Here is a 21,649-nt window from a genome sequence, read left to right as displayed (position 1 = left end):
TTTCTTTAATGTGTAATATTATAGGCTGCAGTAGATGCTATTACAAGGAATCTGGCATTGGAATGGGGTACTGATTATGACATACGAGTCAACGGGATTGCGCCTGGGCCGATAAATGACACTGCTGGCATGAGAAAACTCGGGTCAGATGAAATAAAAGCCGAGACCAGGGCGAAAAGAGGAAGTGAAAACGCTTTCTAGAATTGTGGAAAAACGTTCTCGAGCTGCACCCACCGGGGTACCTTCTAGCAAAATCTAGCCTACCGGAAATCTGATTAATATGCATATTTGGTGATAACAACTTTTGGTATTGATGTAATTTTCTTGAAAACATTTGTGATCATTCTAGCTGTTTATCGGTCAAAAATACAATAAATATAAGAAAACAAAAAATAGAAAAGCATGTTCCTTTGGTGATACAAATTTGACTTTTTGTTGGTCAACATCTATGAAGAGGTGCAGGGTAAACATCGAGTGGTTGGTATCTCAAACGGTCATTGTGAGGTATCGGTCCTTCCTGTAAAAACAAACAAACCAAACCCGTCAACTACATTTCACAAACTACTGAATTGATATTATTAATATTTTAACTTAAAAATATATAACACGTACGTCATCTGGATTTATTTAGAAGGGCTTAACGAAATCTTCAAACATCTGTGGGGATAATCCGCTTATCTTATCTTTAACTTCCTGAAATCATCCAATCAAACTTTAAAATGTAAACATGACCTAATTTCAACTAATCTGTTAATGATATGTAAAATGTAACATGTAAAACTTACCAGCCCGGTAATTCTTGAGTTCTTTAGTAGTTCATTTGTAATCAAATCCAGTATGTGCCTATTATCCATCAATCCCTTCATTGCAAGCTCTTCAGTCTCTTCGATAAACTGGAACCCACATCAGAATAACATTAGGTAACAAATATAAGTCGAGTATATTAACGAATTATATTAAATAAAAAGTTATGCGTACTCTTGTCAATTCACGAGTGAAGAGCTCTGAAACTTCTACTGTCATATCAGCAGGAATTACATGCGGGTCATCCCACTGAAATATAATTCCAAAGCAGATGAATTAATCAACGATAAAAATGGATTAAAGGCGATGATAAATAATTAAATATTATATACCCTATATTTTATAAGTTCTCCATCAGTACTATCTGCTCTATTGGCCAATCCGACTCGGTGTGTCAATGTTGCATACGCTAATCTTGCATTTCTAGGGCTTATCACCATTTCTCGAGCAATCTAACAGATAATAATCAATCACATGTTAAAACCAATGTGATTATTAATTTGAAAGCAAAATAAAACAAGTGAAAACATATACACCTTTGTGATCTTTTCTAGATCATCAGCTCCACCATCCGTTATATCATCACCATAAACAACACGTTCGGCACATCGTCCACCATGTGCAACCACCATTTGCATCATCATGTACCCAAATGTTGTGTAACCTTGGTCCACCATATCTTCTCTAGGGTAAAAAACTGATATTGCAGTTTCCTGCTCAAATATGTTAGATATTAACAAACATAAAAATATAAAATTTAAACGAACACTTTAAAAGTCAAAATTCCGATATTATAACCATACCTTACCACCGGGTAATAACTGAGAAAACGCGTGCCAATCGTATCGAGGAAATAAATGTGCTAACAAAATATGACCGGCTTCATGTACTGCCAACAGCCTCTTCTTTTCAATAGATACCTTTCACGTTTTAACAACATGATTAATGACTATACTACCCTTACAAAGATGTAAGATTCTCAAATGTCAAGAGGGCAAAAAGGGCATACTCTTTCTTCACATTTTTGTTGCTCTTCCTCTGTCAAAAGCACACCCATTCCCTCAAGCAACTGCTTATCTAACACATCAACAATATCTTGCTGGTATATTTTTGTATGTCCTTTTCTCACCTTCATAAATTTTATCATTTAACCAATTAATTCATATGAACAATATTAAGTAAATTATATAAAAAGTAACACTTACAGCCATTATTCCAGCTTCATTGACAAGATTTCTTATATCTGTCTATTAATAAACGGAGCTCGAACCGCCACGAATATCCTTTGACACGAAACAACCGTCACCAACAGATAAATTGCCAACGCACCTACTCTTGTGGGATCCCAATTATTAACATCCTGCAAAAAGACAACATATTTCCCAAATGTGGGTAACCCCGAACACCAATAAACTCATTTAAGCACAATGTTATAAATACCCCGACTAGGCGCCGATTAATCCCCATTTATCCAAAATCGGTCAAAATTGAAAATTTTACACAAATTTAAATATATATTCCAATCCGATCAATCTTGACTAATATCTATTAATCCTGATTAATCACTAGTCCCTATCCCACCGCCCGACTAGCGCCTAGCGATTTCTACAACACTGTTTAAGCACAATTTAGGATTACAACTACCTTCCAACGCTCCCATTCATTCCAATTCTTGAATTCAGCTTGAGACTTCAATACAGAATCTTGAAACTCACCCATAAACCCATAAACCTTAGAACTTGCATCTTTCAAATCAACCCCAGTTTCTTTCTTCAACGAATCCCCTAAATAATTAACCAAACCCTCTGAATTGCGACGAATCGACTGCGAGAACCGGGTCCAAGCCGACCCGGGTTCCGACCCATCTGGGTTCACGGAAGCTGAAACACGGAAAATGGGTTTTCTTGATTTGATTCGATTGTAACGATGAAGTGGTAAAAAGACAAGATTTGGGTGGGTTTGATTTAACAAGATGAACCCTTGTCTTGTGGGTTTGAGGTCTAATTTGAGATCCATTTGTTAGTTGCAGGTGGGATATGAAGAACCCTAAGCCATTGTAGCCTCCGAGAGTGAAGACAGTAGGTTATTGAAGGAATAGGTGAATGTTGCAACCGATTGGTGAGTGACTGTCGAGATAACGATTAACAGGAGGCAATTGGGTTGTGGTGCTATCCTTGCTGAAGGAGGAAAATGGGAGAAATGAAAAGGAGGAAAATGGGAGAAATGAAACCCAATTCTCTCCAATTCTCAGCTTTTTTTAGAGAAACAAAATCAGAGAAATGGAAATGGTTTATTTCCATTTCTCACCTCTTTCTTTCATAAACAAACAAGAGAATTCTTTCCAATTCCATTTCTCACCCCTCAATTCCCTCTACCAAACACCCCCTTAATCTAACCCGGTAACGACCCACTATAAAATAGATGAAATTAATTTTATTATTTAACCAAAAGTAGGATGTTACAGTTTTGTTGGGGCTTGGTTGATGATTAAATAATCATTATTTAAGTATTATTATTAGTTTATATATATAATTTATATCTATACTCTCTAACAAAAGGCTACAAGTTTGCCACTTGTCATTCTTACATTAAACCTCATTATTTTTAACAAATTTATAGTAGTAAAATAATAGTTATCATTCTTAAAATTTATGTTTAAAATTTGTTAATTTAATATTTATTCTATATTTTTTTTAAACATTTAATATTTATAATTATCTTTTACCTAAAATTCACTAAACATTATTGTACGACGAGTGACTGTATTTAATGTTTCTTGTATCCTAAAAAAAAATCCCCTTGTTCACCATTACGCATATCTTGTGAGAAACCCTAATTCAAATATCACAATCACGAAACTCCTTGAATCATTCAAACTAGCTCGCTCTGGCTGCGCGCCGGTGGTAATACTTTATAATTCATTCATCACTCGCTGCCTTCACCGTCAGAATACAATCCATCGAATTCAAGTATGCCTCTATCTATATCTATCCTCATGGCTTTTGTTTTGAGGTGTTATTAACACCATCTCTGTGTTTTAGTTATTTGTTAATAGTTATTCGGGTCGGGTTGCCTTCATCCAACAACTTCTTTCTTTCTTTCTTTGTCTCTAAACTTATCTGGTTTGTTTTTTGTGTAATATATTCATCATACTGTTTTCAGAAAATGGCAGCAAATTTGGGGCTAGAACAGATTCATAGGACCACTATCTCATCCTTGAATTTGGACATTATCAGCAAAGGTTATCCTCTATTCCGTTTACTCATTTTTTTTTTCTTATCCATTGCCTTCGTCTTTAACATAATCTTCATTCGAATATGTTTACCTAAGTTAAATTGAATGCACTGCATTTCTGCTTTGCATTCTGTGAAAGTATGTAAAATATACAGTTGCATCTTAACAAGCTTCTTGTTTTCTCTTTCTTAACAATATAACAACTTTGACTGAAATTCAAAAGTTCAATAAGAAATTTTGAGCCAATTTATTATGAAAGTTAAACCTTATTCTACCCATGTGTGTGAGTGTATTATAATATTTTACATAACATCTTGAAAAGCATAATGCTTTACCGATTTGTAACAACTAACAAAACAAGTTATTGGCGGTTATGATTATTCAAAAAAGAATGGTGTTTGTCTAGTACATTTGCCACATTGCCAATTATGTGGTATCACGTAAGATGGAGTATGCATATTTACAGTATGCACTTGTCCATATTTTTCAGATTAACGATTGAATTGATATTGTTTTCTGACTGTTTGTTCGATTTATTAAATTGACTGTGCTACAGATTTTGTTCGTGGAGTCAAGATTAACAAGCTGAAAGTCAACAGACCAGTCAAACTGACAACTAAGGTTTCACACATCAAATCTGCGTTAATGTCTCCTGTTGAAGGTATACAGTGTATGCCAATTAAGGGAAAAATTATTAAAATATATATTTTGATAACTACAAAATCTTATTAAACAGTTTTCATCATTTTCTAGAGAAGACAGGGTTAAAGGACTTCTTACACATTAACAATTTTGACAAGGGGACAATATTAAAGATCTTGGACCGAGCCAAAGAGGTGAAGTCATTGTTAAAATCAGGAGAGAGAACATATCTTCCATTTAAAGGGAAAACAATGGCTATGATCTTTGCAAAGCCTTCAATGAGAACTCGGGTTTCCTTTGAAACGGGCTTTTTTTTACTCGGTGGTCATGCTATCTATTTGGGCCCAAAAGATATTGAAATGGGTAAGCGAGAAGAAACCCGCGATGTTGCTCGTGTTTTATCTCGCTACAATGACATCATCATGGCACGGCTTTTTGCTCATCAGGTTAGCTTAGTGATAACGGTTTCTGGTAATAAGGAGCAATTTTTACACCTAAAAAACGAGTCGGGTTGGGATGATTCAAAATTCGTTGTGTGTCATTTTTTGATAGGTTAAAAAGTTTAACCTTTTAAATATGGTTACAAAAGCGAAGTGTGTCGATGACTCGATAATAATAATTGTTTTTAGTGAAATACTTTATGAGGTATTATCTCGTTATTGCAATTTTTCTGAATTGGACTTGCAACGAACTGGTCCCTTACTGGTTCGCTGATCGGACTAATTTAAGAAGCGAATGGCGTCGTCAATATATAAAATTTAGAACTGTATTTTGATATATTTCAAATTAAAATACAAAAATAATTTATGTTTTGGTGTGAGTTTACAATTTAAATTAATTATGAAGACATAAATAAATAAAATATGAAGTCTTGGGTAATAAATGAATCACAAAATGAGTTTTTGAAGGAACAAAGTGTGATTAAAAAAAATGAAAATCTGGTTGACCACTCGGTTTGGTTCACCGGTCTGATCTTTAACCGGCCGGTTCAACCGGGTAACGGTAAGATGACTTAGCTTACCGGACCTTCTCTGTGTTTGAATTCCTTTCCAACCATGGAAACAATGTTTTTACGTGTTTGTCTCTTAAGGATTAAATATAATGTGTATCAACTCTGTTATTAGTCTGTTGACACGATCATCGTGGTGTTATTGTAGGACCTTTTGGATCTGGCTAATTACGCAAGCGTTCCTGTAGTCAATGGTTTGACCGACTATAACCATCCTTGTCAAATTATGGCTGATGCACTCACAATGATTGAACACATTGGTCAAATTGAGGGAACCAAGGTATCGAATTATTTACTTATTTGCCCTGGTTATCTCATGTAGTACTTAAACACGATCATTAAAACTCAGGTGGTCTATGTTGGAGATGGAAACAACATAGTACATTCATGGCTGTTGCTGGCTGCTGTTATACCCTTCCATTTTGTATGCGCGTGTCCCAAAGGTTTTGAGCCTGATCCAAAGACGGTTGAAACGGCCCAGCGGGCCGGGGTGAGTAAAATTGAGATCACTCATGATCCAAAAGAAGCAGTTAAAGGCGCAGATGTTGTGTACTCGGATGTTTGGGCCAGTATGGGCCAGAAAGAAGAGGCTGAGCATCGGCGCAAGGTTTTTCAAGGATTTCAGGTAACGTTCAAAGTTTTTATGTGTTTTTTGAGAAAATTGCACAAAAGGTCTATGTGGTTTAACCAATTAACCAAATTGCAAGTTTGGTCTCAAATTTAAAAAATTGCAAACTTATGCCAAACCTTTGTGAGACGGTTCTACTTGTACTCCCCACTAAACGGGCAACCCTCACAAATATTTAGACTGCGTTTGAAATTTTCAAAAGGATTATTTTCATATATACCCTTACAAACAACATAAATATCATATATACCCAAGCAAAACTTGAAATATCATATATGCCCTTACAAAGTAACTAACATATATGCCCTTATTCATTAATAATAATTTAATAGATGAGCATTTTATCGTTATTTTTCAAAAAATTTAACTTTCATACATGCTCGTTTTTAACGAATAGACCATTCTACCCCTTCCCATTACATAATGTATTTTTACCCTATGCTATTGTTTTAATTTTAATCGACTTTTCTCACCTTTAACGGCAACCAAATCGTCTCTCGTCACTTCTTCAAAATTGCAAACCATTCGAAGATTTATCGCATAGAATGGTCTATACATTATAAACCTTTTATCGCATCTAATCGAACTAGAGTAATATGGTCATGTTTTTAAATTTTTTTAATGGAATGGGTATATATGATATATTAATAACTTTGCAAGGACATATATGATATTTTTAGTTTTGCATGGGTATACATGATATTTTTAATATTTGTAAGGGTCTCCTTTTTAAAATATGGAGACCAAACTTGCATTATGGTCAAACCACAGGGACCATTTGTGCAATTTTCTCAACTTTTTAAATTTGATTAATTGTTTTGTTTTCGTAGGTGGATGAAGAGCTTATGAAGATAGCGGGACCACAAGCTTACTTCATGCACTGTTTACCCGCAGAACGGGGGGTTGAGGTTACTAATGGAGTTATTGAAGCTCCTAACTCTATTGTGTTTCCACAAGCTGAGAACCGAATGCATGCACAAAATGCAGTCATGTTGCATTCACTTGGTCTTTAAATGATGCTTGTAGATCTCGAGTTGTAGTCTGTATGTTTTGCATTTGAAGTTGATTGACCCGAGTTTGGTTGTTGGGTTTGACTGCATTTGACTTTTGAGATGTGAGATCTTGATCTTATGATTTTCGGAGATGGTTTTAGTTGAATAAAATCATAATGGGAGCTTTACTGGTAATAATTTTTTTTTTTTAATTTTCGGATATCCTGATCATGATATTTATTGGTTTTAGATATGTACTGGTTTTAGTGTTTTTTTCTCCTTGTTTTTGTTGCACCATTGTCGTTTTGAGTATACAATAAAAGATTCACTTTATTCAACACCTCTTCCAATACTTGATTCTCGCCGCTCATTCTCTCAATCTCATTGCTTGTGTTACCTGCGGAAAGATCCAAACACGTCTGGCGTTCAACGATCAAATACCCAGGTGCAAGTTGAATTGGGAGAAAGAAATATGGTTTTCCATTATATCCCTGTGAGTTTAAACACTTTAAGATCGATCTTGAATTCAAACCTTCACCAAATTACTTCAATGATCAGCTAATCGTTCTATGGATTGTTTACGAATTGCCATCATTACATAACTGGGTGGTGAATTTGTTGAACAGTGACCAATTACAAGAATTGAAATGAAATCGAACAAAAAGTCAGGGTTTTAGAGATGAAATTGATCAAACGAGAGATCAATTTCAATAAATCAAATGAAAGGAGGGAATTAATTGGGCGGAATTCAATGAATCATGAACGGAATTGGATCGAGTTGGGTGAATTAGGGTTGAAATCAAGAACTTCTGATGATCGGAAGCTTTGATACCACTTGATATGATAGAAACAAAACAGAGAGTAGAAGTTCGATCAACCAAACTATCTTATTAGTTCTGTTAACCGGTTATTTGTACAATACCCTCAACTACCTAACTAACTACTTACAATCAAGTACATGTGTGTTCTCACTGTTACAATATTGGTCTTCTGACTATCACACTTTCTAATTATTACAAGTTTAGTCCTTGTGATATTACATCAGTAACATTAATGCTCTCACTTTATGATTACTCTGCTCCACCACTATTGCATATTGCATTCTCCTCATTACTGATCCAACTATATGGATTTTGCTCTCATTATTTAGTTCTAACATTTCATACAAGATTCTCATAAATGTTTTCAACTACTTTGTGGATATAAACAAAATCTTCAAAGCTATTTGTGCCACCTTGACTGTATCAATTAGGGATGCCAATTCTAAATGCTACCCGAAAAACTGACACAAAAAAAAAAGAAAAAAAAGCAGGTTTTGGGCCGGCTACCTATTTTCCTTATCAGGTCAACCCGAACACGATCTATTTAAAAAATAGGTCATCCCGAGCAGGACCCGTCAAAAAATGGGTTGACATGTTAACCCGTTAAGAGTTTTAGAGACGCTAATATTTTGATTTTTGAGATGACAAGTGTTAAGCTTAAAAGTTAAATATTTTGATTTTTATTTTTTCATATAACTATTAACTTTTAAAAGTAAAATTAAATTTCTTTTTAACCTTTTTTAACCACTCTTCACTTCCAACATTTGTATTTTATTAATTTAATTGTTTATTCGCCAAATATTCTCATTCGCTTATGCTAATCGCGAGCTAAATACGTAAAACCTAACTTTGATAATTGACAATGAGAGAAAAAACACAAAAACAATTAAATATATCATAATTGATAAAAATGTATTATATGAATTGGAGTAATTAATTGTTTTAATTGTTACTAAGTGGCCATATATTACTCATATTCGTAAATAAATATAAAATGGGTTGACCCAAGCACAACACAAATTTAATTGGGTCGACATGCCATGAATAAATATATGGTTCGGGTTAGGGTTGAAAAATCCTAACATGCCACCCGCCAACTTATTAACCAGACACGATTGACACCCTTAGACTATCAACAAAAGACTTGAAGACAAGTAAAATTTGTTAGAACATCTAACTAATCTATTAAAGCAACACAATGTTGTCCACATGACATTTAACTAGGCACCCATGACCCATAAGGCTTTATAAAATTTTGAAAAATAAATTATTTTGTGATACAAGTTTCAAACCTAAGACCTTAGGTTTCAAACCAAATGTGCTTACCAACTCCAATAAAGTGGTAATTGTGTTTGATTTATTAACTTAACATATATAAATGTGATTTCTCTTCAAGTATACAACCAAAACTATATTTAATTGTTAACATTTTCATAATTCACAACATTACATTGTCTTCTCATATTTTTTTAACACAACCATTTAAAATTGTTCGTCGTTTCTCTTTATTATTTTAAATTATAATATATTTTTATTTATTTTTCTTTCACAACAAATCGTAGTCTTTGTAAATTTAGTTTTTAGATATGTGACAACATTTTGTTATAAATATCATTTTTATATACACCATATTTAATATAACAATATCGGTATGGATGTTTTATTTTAAATAAATCAAACACCAATATTTGGTTTTCAACTTAAAATTATAGTGCATAATATATCAAAAACTTAACAAAAAAAAAAGTCATAAATAAAAATTATTATATGAAATAATTAAAATTACGTATTACATATAATAATGTTTTTATTTATGTTATATTTTCTATCTGTGTGAAGCACATGCTCTAACCTAGTATAATACCATAACATCAAAGCAACTAACGATGTTTCAAAGAAAGATATATCCTTAGGTTAGACAGAACCAAAAAGTTCTACAAATACCAAAACACCATTCGCATTAAACATGCATATCATTGAGTTTTAAGTAAATGAAAGAAAAACATGTGTATTCCTACACAATTACAATTATATTGTAAACATGAATACCTAAAACTTTGTAGAGCATCTGGTCATTGTTGTCCGCTGACTTGGAACATCATCCATTGGTAAATCATTTACATAGAAGCTAGAAATGTCCGAATATGTATAATTGATGAATTGCGGGACAAATCTCCCTTGGTGATTAGAGTTTTAACAAACGAATTATTAACTGCCAGAGGAGTAATTACCCAGTAATGCATTAATATACTTCAACAACCATTAAAGGCACTTAGTTGATAGAACTCATACCCGTTACAACTATTTATAGACTACCAAGTATTAACATGTTCTATTAACATATACTCCAAATATTTGTCCCCTATCCTTCATCTCTCTTCATTTGTTTCACATTGAATAAAAAATATACTCAAATAATGCTTTTATGCTAGTGTCCTTATACAATTTGGAAAGACAAAAATAATGAAGAGTTGATGAATGCATGAAAATGAGTATATACTGGGATATGCCAAGAATAGTTTTGATACTCGTTTTGATATTTATTCTTTTCTTGGTAGGTTATTGCAGAAAGTGATACCGAGCCCCCTAAAATCATTTGAAAATGTTCTCGATCAAGATTAAATTTGTTATATGTTTCAACACTATGAATTTTATACGTAGTTAGTATTTCGTATTCCTAACTTATAAGTTATATGTTAATAGAAAACCGGTTTACTTTGGCTGATTGGCATAATCATACGATGTAAATCAAATTGTCGTGTACTCTTCTGCTTGTCCCAAAATGGAAATTTAATTAAGTAATTTGACTTTTCTCACGAAACCACGACACCATCGCCAGTTTTTCAAGTTAAAAAGTGATGAAGTTACCTTACAGTTTGCAGAGTTAGTAAGTTGTAGAAGCGGGAAACAACTCCAAAAGATCATACACTTTCCTAAATCAGCTCACAAATTGCTTGCACAATGTTTCAATGCAGCTCTCAACTTATAGATACTGCACCAAATCAAAGATAAATGAACATGGTAAGATGTTATACTATAAATAATCAAGCATGAGAAAACAGTTCACCGTCATTCAGATTCAAATAAGAAATTCGTCAAATTTATACATCCAGCATCACCATCTAAATCTACAGTAGAGACTCCATCATCGCCATCGCCTAGGATTTCAAAATGTATCCCGACAACATCGCCATCGCCTGGGATTCCAAAATTGAATCCGACAACAGTCATAATCGTCTTACTTCCGCCGCCACCACCATACTTCTCTCGAACGTGAAAGAAAGCAATCATAGCAGTGGTATGCGTTGATCGTACCTCGACCACCGGCATACATAATCGCACGAATAGTTGGTTGTGGTTCAATGGTAAAGCACTCACTTTACAAATGAGAGGTAGGGGGATCAAACCTCACTACCACCAACTTATATGGGAGATATGAGGGATGACCCTGGCTTGCCAGGGTTCGAGTCCTGATCTCACCCGGTTTTACCGGTTCCTCGCTGTCGTGCCGTTTGGCGGGCGTGGGGGTCGGGTTTTATTCGGTGAATCCCTCAACAGGTGGACCGCTAGGGGCTCTGTCCGTCCGGACTAGTGGCCGGCTCGGGCTACCTTTAGCCAATGAGGGCCGTGTACGGGGTACCTGGCGTTACTTAGCTGGCCGTTCAAACAAAATAAAAAAATAAAATAAAAATAAGTTTTGACGGTTTAGAACTTTTAGAAAGTCATTTTCATATTTTTTTTCTTTATTGATCATCATAATTAACCAAATTAATAATGTAACTTCAATATTTATATGATCTTTGATTTAGAAAACCGAACAAACCCTTTTACATAATTAACCCTTTACAATTATTAACTTATTTTTATATATGATCCTTGGTTTACATAAACGTACATAAACTATTACGTAACAAAAAAAATTAATAATGATGTGGTAAAAGATTATGAAAGAATAAAAGTTTTGACTCAAGTGCAACAATAGTATATAATATTGTAAAGTATTAAATGACCTGAGATGAACCTGACTTCATGCTCGACTCATTTCGTTTACAGCTCTAACAATATAGTCATTAATATGTTTTGAATATAATAAAAGATAAGAAAAGTAAATGTCTGAAATAAATAAACCAATATAAACTTCATTCACCAATATGCGTAAGACACGTTTGAAGCATTTTATTCAAGAATTTTAAAGTGTATAGACTGAAACACCTTTATTGGGCTGGCAACACCAGAACCAAGGAAGTACGATTATTTGGTTAGTGTGACGATGAGCATCGATCCGCAAACGTGACAGTAACTGCAAGCAATTTATAATGTGAACAAGTGGACACTTGAAAACGATAAGAACCATCTTCCTTGGGGAATCTAACAATTAACATTTTAGAGAGTTTAAACAATGCGTTAGGAGGGAATAAGGCTTTTGACAATTATGACCATTATTAATTGTATGTAAGGTTGCAAAAATCGTTAGACGGATGCACAAGGTTATATCAAAGATACAATCAAACTCAACCAGAGGAAGTAATTAACTTTAAACCAAATGTGTATCATACTCAAATTACCAGGGACTGATTAAAAGGAAAAAAAAATAATATATTATCACCACCATCTTCTCTGTTGCCGTAACCCCCTTTTGTTTCTTGAACCTCAATTCTCGGGTTATAACTAAAATTGATTTTGCTAAATCTTTTAGCTACCTAAAACGCGTTATACCGACATCACAATTAGGGAAAAAGATCACTAATTGATTCAGTTCCTAAAGTTTAACAAAACTGACATAATGAACTTGTAATCTACTATTATAATAAACAAAAATGATGTTTGTGCCACATGACACTTAGTTGACCTATTTTTAAGCCAAGTGGCATCTTTATACATTCTTATTTACTCTTATTAAAATAAATCAATTAAAACTTTCCTTATAAAACTTTATCTTTGTATTACATGAGACGTTTCAAACCCGAATGAGATAGAAATAGTTGTTCAACATTGTTTGCTAACCAAATCTAGATCTTTAAATCGGTATATTTTCAAACCCGTGTATTTTTGTATTGTTTTCATACCCCAAATCCCTATTCCATTATGTATTTTTCTGATTGTATGCAAATTTCATTCCTCAATCCCTATTGCAATTGTATGCAAACACTAATAATACCACAAATATGTATTTTTCAACTGAAGTATATGATAGCAACTGATTAATTATTTGATTAATGCCTCCATATGCCAATTCATTGTATGTTTCGTTTAGCGTTGTCCAGTTTTTTTTCTCTTTGCATCCATTTTTTGTATGTACACATTTGAATGTGATGGCTTTTTCAAAAACTGATTGGAATAGGACGCATGCGTTTGTTCATCGTTTATTAAGCAATATAAGTTAGTTTGTTTTTACTTCAGTTATTGGATTGATTGGTTCTATTTACCGAATCGTCAACTACTTGAATGCTTAAATATAATTTGATAGCAGATGCATCTTTTTGATAGATCAATGAGGCCAAGTTTCTTTATATTTGTTCTCTATCCACACAGAAATTACCTGGCAAACATCTTTTTATTATTATTATTTATTTATTTTAGACAATTTGTTAATATGAATGAAAACTTGAATTAATTATACTTATTTATATTTAATTTAGGTATTACGAACTAGATATGCAAAATTATTTAATCAAATAACTATTTTTTAAAATAGTTGTATTTGTTAATTGATAAATTAACAACTTATAATTGATATGTACTCAGAGTACGTTGATAGAAGTTTTGCAATTGTTAAACCTGTAAAATTGTGAGAGATACAAGTTTATGGTTTCATTGGATCTAAGTTTTTTGATAATAAAGTTCTTAATAAAAAAGAAGGTTTTGATTTCTATCGAGTGGCTCATGCTCATTATAATCAACTATAGAAGTGGGGGTGTGCTCATGCTCATATAATCAACTCAAAACTTGGTACCGATTCGATATCAACGATACCAAATTGGTACCAGTTCGGTACTGGTACCGATTACCTGTACCGAAAGTGCTCACCAATGGTACGAACATACGCAAGTTTCTTAAATATATTTTATGTTTTTATTAGTATTATCAAACATGAACTTCATGTTTGATTAGAAATATGAGTCTATTATGTATCGGAGTTTGTTTTGGACCAAAGAAAATGGCGCAATTAGACGAGGAACAATTAGAACAATTGGTTAAGAAGTCAAAATATGATAATTTTGTTTTTAAAAACCGTAAACAATACATGAATTTTAACATTTTAATTTTCCAACCCGTGTAACACACGGGTTTTTAACCTAGTTTGCTATATAGACATAATGAAATAATTTATTAAACGTTACCACACCCTCATCTTAACCTCGTGACCTAAACCCCTCAAACAATTGTGTCGTAGAAGCAGCCTAACACCCTGTTTGTGATCAAGTTGGGCCAAAACCCTTATTTCGCCGTTCACCTTAATGCGTAACAGTTTCAGGTAATTGATATTTGCAATCTAATCGTTTTTCATCGTCTAACACAAACCCCAAATCAATTCTAACCATCATTAAGCAATTAAACCAATTTGTATTTCTAGGGTTTAAAGTTGATATGGGATAAATGTTAGATCTGTTTATGTTTGTTTTAAACAAACATTTATCACTGGTTGACGCACCAACGTGATGGTGGTGCGCGAATGGTAAAACCTTGGAACGAGCCAGGGCGCGAGTTCGAACTCCTTAGACCCGGTTTTGGAAGTTTATTTTTTTAAAATCTTATTGTAATAAGTTTTTTTTTTATTATTACACTAATAGTACCTTGAATAACGTCATAACCCGAATCCGATTAGTGTTTCCCTCGTTTTCGAACCCTTGTTTCTTAAAATTATATATATATATATATATATATATATATATATATATATATATATATATATATATTAGCATTAGTATCCGCGCGTTGCGGCGGGGTACGTCAAAGGCATTTGATGTATTACCAACACAATCTAAATTGCAATCCAACTTTACCAATAAAACACAAAGACCGTTAACACTTAACACCACCAAGTCAAACTGTAACAATCAAATAAATGTCTTAAAGACAAACCTTTGACCGCGCTTGGTGACAAGGATGCAACATGAATTATGTCATGTAGCAACTCGGTTTGTTATATAATGGGGACACATGTATGACTTTTGTCATATGTTCGAGACCCACATGCTCCATAGAAGTCCAAGGCTGCTAATAAAAAATAATAATGCATATACTGATTTTATGGATCAAAGCTGGTTGAAAAGGAAACATGTCAACAATTTTAAAAGACGTTAGCATACTACATTGTTTATAACCTCCTAGATTGGTTTATTTAAAAATTAGGATTATTTGTTACTACAAGGGAAGTGCTATGGTTGGCAATCAATTTTTAACCAATTCATAAAAAAAAATTTGTAAATCGTTTTGTTATCCATCAATTACCAAACACATATAAAACACATATAAGTTGCTTATAAAAAGTTATTTAATAAGATTTTTTTGTAATCAGATTAAATATATTATTTTTAAAATTCAGATAAGAAATGGACAAATAAAGTGTTGACCAATCAACTCATTATATAAAAGGTGGATTGGTGTGCTAAAACAGTTTATTAAATGGATGGCCTCTGCATACAATATTTTTTTATATAAAATTTGGTTTGTCAAAACGCGTAATTCATCAGCTAACTCTCTTTGCGGCCTCTCATTTGGAGCAGGCTTTCTGACCTCATACAAGCTACATGAGCAACAACCCTAAACAAACATCCACCGTCACCGGGAATCCCTGTACAAAAAAACACCAATATTTCAGCAAATTTGACCCAAATCAAACCAACATGGCCCTTCTTCATATTAGTAATCTCACCAATTTAGTTGGCGATAGACGTACGATAATCATCTTTTTTATTCTCTTTATACAAAATCTGTCAAGAATAAAAGTGAACAGTTTTGACCCAGGTTAAAGAAGCACATCAGAATTAACAGCAGCCAAAACTGGATGCTTTTATATTCCCAAATTGTCCATGTAGGGAAAAAAATAACAGAACCTTCTGCACACCCATAACCCAAAAACAAGCATCCCCTAAAAAGCATGTTTATAATCTGTAGAGGAACCTTTTGTCAAAATTTTAACACAAACAATTTGATAAAATTCCTAAATTACCCCTAGACAAGAAACATCTCATTATACATTGATCCAGTGACAAAAGAATTTTGATCTGTAATTAATTTCCTAAATTTCCCCAAACACCAAATGTGACTTGTTTCATAATTTAATCTGAAATAAAATCCCGAGATTTCGACTAAGCCAAAGACAATTTTGTTCAGTTTCGAGGTTAACTTGGAATCAAATTCTTTATGGCAAAATTACTCTTGCAAACAATCTGAAGTTTGCACTATGACTCGTTAAACAAGTTTCATAAGTATTATGGTTCGGTCCGGTTTTATACAACCGGTTTTCGGTATAAACCGTAAAACAAACCATCAAGTACGATGTGAAAATTTTAAAACTGACAAACAAAAGAAATACAAAACCGATCGCAAAACAAAAGCGATGACCAGTTTGACGGTTTCATGGTTTCAAACCGATATGTGAACACCCGCAATTTAAATGTACAATATACCTCATAATGTGAAGCAGGTTAGCACCTAACGGACAACAAAAGCTTCAATTTGCACACAAAATCACTAGGAAGTGTTCTTACAGTTGTCAGCGACCAAAACAATTAAAACATACTTCAATAATTAATCTATGATACTAATAAATTAAAAACCAAAACACATTTGGGGCTTGTGCTTTAGAAAGTTTTTGTAGCACAACAAGTTTTCCCTATTCAAAAATAACTTCTCATATATTAAACTGAAGCAATAAAGTAATAAACTTTTGGATTAAAGATTATTACCACTTACAAGTATTTGTTTTTTTTTTTAAATTTGAGAAAGCTATATCTCATCTCAATGAATTAATCATCAAGATTGGAGCTGGAACTTTGTTGTAGTTTCTTTGGTTTGTTGAACCAGACCGACTCCTCACCTGCGGCTTTTAATCTTAGAAAATTAATCTACATGTGTCTGGTGGAAGAATACTAAAAAATTTGAGGATTAATAAACCGAATTAAAGATATACTAATCTCTAGGGCCACATCCTAAGGTTGCATTGATACATGTCTCTGTGAATCACTACAAATCAATAATTACAGGCAACGTATTTTGATGCGTAAATTGTAATCGAGTAAGATAGTTTATTCAAATATAAGCACACACACCAAAAAACATATAACCTATAATCTGAATGAGAGATATATCATGTAGGCTGCACACCTGCAGATTAGAAACATAATATGTACGAACAAGAATCAAGACAAAATCGGAGATAGAAATTGAAGATTATACACAAACCCACATGCATAATGAATGCAATGCACCGGCCATATTGAATGAGGCGAATGAAGCATACCGATTGGATTTAAATGAGGCGTATGAAGCAGCGGTTGGTATAGTACAAATGATGGGAGGAAGAGACGTGATGCATTCAATAACACTAATTAGGGCTTTCAGTGTCATAGTATGGATGATTTGATAACCTACAAAAGCATTAAATTACCATGGATGAATCGTCGTCGCACGCGAACCACAGCATAGCCGGTCTTTTTGGCTGGTGATAATTAATTTAACAGCGTCTCCTCGGAAAATGACTAATTACCATTTTTGTCCTCCTTAAATGTTTAACAAGTAACACATATATAACAAGTAACACACACACATATATATATATATATATATATACATACAGTGGCGAGCTATTCTAAAAATAAGTAGTTTCATAGGAAGACTAGGAATAAATCTTAGCCATTAGATCATGTTAATCAATGGTTAAGATTTAAAATTACCAAAAACCGTCATAGTTTCCTAGAATTACTCTTTCACCACTATAACCAACATAGTTTCCTAAAATTGTTCTTTCATCATATGTTGTAGTGCCACATGTCAAAAATATATTGGTTCTTACCATTCTTAAGAAACTTTTTATTTTTATTTGAACCCTTTATATACACACATGTAATAAATATGATACTAAAATTTTACAACCCGCTTAACGAACTAAAAATATATTATTCGTCCGTTTAACTTTCCCGGTAATACATATATGCATACATTATATGTATAATATTTATTTATTTATCAATGATTAAATATTTACTTAAATATCAAACATCACAATAATACTACTACTAATAATAATAACAATAGTAATAACGATATTAACAATATAATATTCGTAATAACAATGATAATTAAACTAATTATATTTTCAATTACAACCTCTACTACCCTACATCCGTAATATTTCCCCGTTCATAATTAACCTATGTTATCTTTACAACTAGGAATCTTTGTCGGCGTATATCAAGGAACTTAATCGTGTTATCTTAAATTTTATCATCATCTCCTTAATTCACTTGATAAGGTGAGAAGTCATTCCCCTTATTTTACCTATTTCTAATCTTTAAGGGACTTATGCGTACCTACAATTATTTACATATTATATAGTATACTCGTTAGCAAATTGTGAATCATTGTGCGTGTATCAATTGAATGACTAATTGCTACTTGGTTATTTGTTTTATTTTAAGTAGTCAACGTATCCGGCTAAACGGTTACATTCCTTATTTAAAAATCGAATTCATAGTGGTTCTTGTCTAAATTCGAAAAAAATTCCAAATGCTTATATTTTTTTTGGAGCATTATCATTCGTGGAGGTTCATGAGATGCTCGAACTACTCATAATTTTATCTCGTTAATTCGTTATTTAGTTGGTACAGTTAAAATGCCACGGAACCCTCATGGGCCGTTCAACTCTTTCGCTTTGATAATTCGTTATTTAGTTGGTATAGTTAAAATGTCATGGAACGCTCATGGGCCGTCCAACTCAATTGCTTTTATGATTCGTTAAGTTTTTGGCCATTTAAACTGCCATGGAAAGCTCATGGGAGGCCAACACACAAAATATGTTTCGTTAGTTGATTGTAAAGTTAACGTATTTAAATAAATTTTAACTTTTAAATAAACCTCATATAGTTTTCTCACATTGATCACATTATTTACGTCAACTCATAAACATTTACATAACTTACCTATTATCTTATAAACATTTACATTTGTTCCTCATAGAATGTCTTCTCTAAGAAACCATAGTCGTCATCAACGCCGTTTTGGTTCTCATGACCGCCATTGGCTGCTAGGATCACCAAAGAATTTGCTGCTGCTATGCCTACTATCGTGATTCAGATCCAGAGCGTCAACTCGAATGGTTCTGCTGCATCTGTTGCTCCAAACAACATTGACTTCAAGAACTTCTTGAGTGCTAAACCTACCCAGTTCCATGGTGAGGATAATGCCACTAAACTCCTTCAGTAGTTCGAGAAAATGGAGAACGTATTCATCCATTGCGAATTTCCGGACGCTAATTGGACTAAGTTCGCCTCAAGCTTCTACGAAGATCGAGCTCTCACTTGGTGGGATGCTTTCAAAGCTAACCAAGGAACCGAGTTGGTTGTGGCCATGCCTTGGGATGAACTCATGGAGGCCATGAAGAAAGAATTTTGCCCTGAACATGAATTGCAAAGGCTTGAGACCGAGTTTTGGGAACGTAAGAAAATTGGTGGTGATAACACTACCTACTCCAGCCGTTTCCAGAAACGCAGCCTGATAGTACCTCACATTGTAACCCCCATGTTCCGCGGCATTCGAAAATACATTCATGGCTTACAAACGATCTTCCGTGATGCGGTGGTTAGTCGTGACACTCTCTCCATCGGTGAGGCTATGGATCTAGCTGCTTCCCTCACCGACAATCATGTTACAGATGGAAACTTGTCCCGAAAGGACTCCAAGCCTATCCCTGACAAAACCAAAACCAAATCCTCAACTAATGATAAAGCTGAACCTAAGCCCGCTCAAAACAACAATACCGCTCACTACTACATCAAAAACAACAAAAAAAGTAAAGCCAACCATTAAAACTTGCCATTAACCAATCCAATCACCAACCTAAACAAAACCAAAGTGCCCCAACAAGAGATCCTACACCATACTTCACCCGTTATGCGCTAAGCGTAACTGCCATTATCCTACCCAATCCCCATGCCGTCTTTGCACCCAATGCAATCGTTACGGTCACCTTGCTAACACTTGTCGGGTGTTGTCGGGTGCGCAAATCGTCCCACAACGGTCTTCACCGCTTGCTCCTAGACCCGCTACCACACCATACGCTCAACCCAGTATACCTACCACCCGTGCTTGCTACAACTGTGGAGATCCTAACCATCTCCGCAATATGTGCCTTTAGCCCCATGCTCATCAAGCCCAAGTTATGCCTACACCCTACTATGCCACCCATGCTCACCAAGCCCAAGTTATACCCGCACCTTACTACGCTACTCAAGATTATCAAGTTCAAGCCTATCAACCTCAAGTTCCTCAAGTTTTTTCACCGTAAGCCTATGTTCCTCAAGTGCCTCAACTAATGGCTCCTCCATTTGCATCAACTCAAGCCCCTGATATCCAAGCCCCTCCATTAAATCAAGTTTTTCAAGCACCTTAAGGTTCTAATGGGCGTGCTCTTATGATGAATGTTAAGCAAGCTCAAAGCTCCAGCGATGTGGTGAATGGTACGTTCCTTATTAATAATCATTTTGCTTTGGTGTTATTTGATTCAAGTGCCATATGAGTTTTATTTATTTTGGATTTTGCGTATATTATTGCTAAGCCTCGGAATAAGTTATCTAAGCCTTTCTCCGTTGAAGTAGCCAATGGGAACTCCATTGTTACTGATTCGGTAGTTCAGGATTGTGTAATAACTCTTAATAAAGTCAAGTTCCGTATCGATCTTATTTCTATGCAAATGGGTAGTTTCGACGTTATTGTTGGAATGAAGTGGCTCACTCTAAATCGTGCAAAAGTTGTATGCTTCCAGAAATTTCTTCGTATACCTCTTAAAAATGGTTGCATCCTTATTGTTTTCGGTAATACGCCTACATCTAAGCTTAACCTCATGTCGTGTTTTCAAGCTCAAAGTTATTTTCTTAAGAAGTATGTTGCGTTCGGAGCTCTCGTGGTGGAGAAAGAGCATACAGAAAAGAAGATATATGATATCCCGGTTGTGCATGATTTTCCGATGACGTTTCCGGACTTCCTTATATCGTAAAGTCAAATTCCTTATTGATCTTGCACCTGGAGCTAACCCCGTGGCTAAAGCACCTTACCGTCTTGCACCATCCGAAATGCAAGAGCTTTCGAGCCAACTGTAAGAACTCTCGAACAAGGGTTTTATTCGCCCAAGTTCGCCCCCTTGGGGCGCACCTGTTCTGTTTGTAAAGAAGAAAGATGGTTCTTTCCGCATGTGCATTAATTACCGAGAACTCAACAAACTTATCGTCAAGAACCGTTATCCGCTTCCCCTCATCGATGATCTTTTTGATCAACTTCCAGGAGCCACATGCTTCTTGAA

At 34.2% G+C, this 21,649-nt stretch overlaps 1 protein-coding gene and 1 pseudogene across 1 annotated transcript; one reads left to right on the top strand and one right to left on the bottom strand.

The window, feature by feature from the left end:
- Positions 1 to 295: 295 nt before the first annotated feature.
- On the bottom strand, positions 296 to 2,834 carry LOC143594786 (ATP-dependent zinc metalloprotease FTSH 12, chloroplastic-like; annotated as a pseudogene).
- Positions 2,835 to 3,724: 890 nt separating this feature from the next.
- LOC143594787 (ornithine transcarbamylase, chloroplastic-like) lies at positions 3,725 to 7,469 on the top strand. Its single transcript, XM_077074015.1, has 7 exons — positions 3,725 to 3,773; positions 3,967 to 4,045; positions 4,595 to 4,699; positions 4,792 to 5,126; positions 5,838 to 5,969; positions 6,039 to 6,314; positions 7,148 to 7,469. Exons 2-7 carry the CDS (start codon positions 3,970 to 3,972, stop codon positions 7,328 to 7,330), a joined length of 1,107 nt encoding a protein of 368 aa, XP_076930130.1. The 5' UTR covers positions 3,725 to 3,773; positions 3,967 to 3,969; the 3' UTR covers positions 7,331 to 7,469.
- The last annotated feature ends 14,180 nt before the right edge of the window (positions 7,470 to 21,649 follow it).

Source organism: Bidens hawaiensis, unplaced genomic scaffold (assembly GCF_021521415.1).
Source record: "Bidens hawaiensis isolate Kalapana, Puna unplaced genomic scaffold, B.hawaiensis_p1.1 tig00044210_1, whole genome shotgun sequence".
Classification (NCBI taxonomy): domain Eukaryota; kingdom Viridiplantae; phylum Streptophyta; class Magnoliopsida; order Asterales; family Asteraceae; genus Bidens; species Bidens hawaiensis.
This window is presented reverse-complemented; position numbering and strand designations above follow the sequence as displayed.

Coding starts and splice junctions, on each gene's coding strand:
- LOC143594787 (XM_077074015.1), top strand. CDS start 3,970: ATGGCAGCAAATTTGGGGCTAGAACAGATTCATAGGACCACTATCTCA. Junction 4,046..4,594: donor TTTGGACATTATCAGCAAAG/GTTATCCTCTAT, acceptor ACTGTGCTACAG/ATTTTGTTCGTGGAGTCAAG. Junction 5,970..6,038: donor GTCAAATTGAGGGAACCAAG/GTATCGAATTAT, acceptor ATTAAAACTCAG/GTGGTCTATGTTGGAGATGG.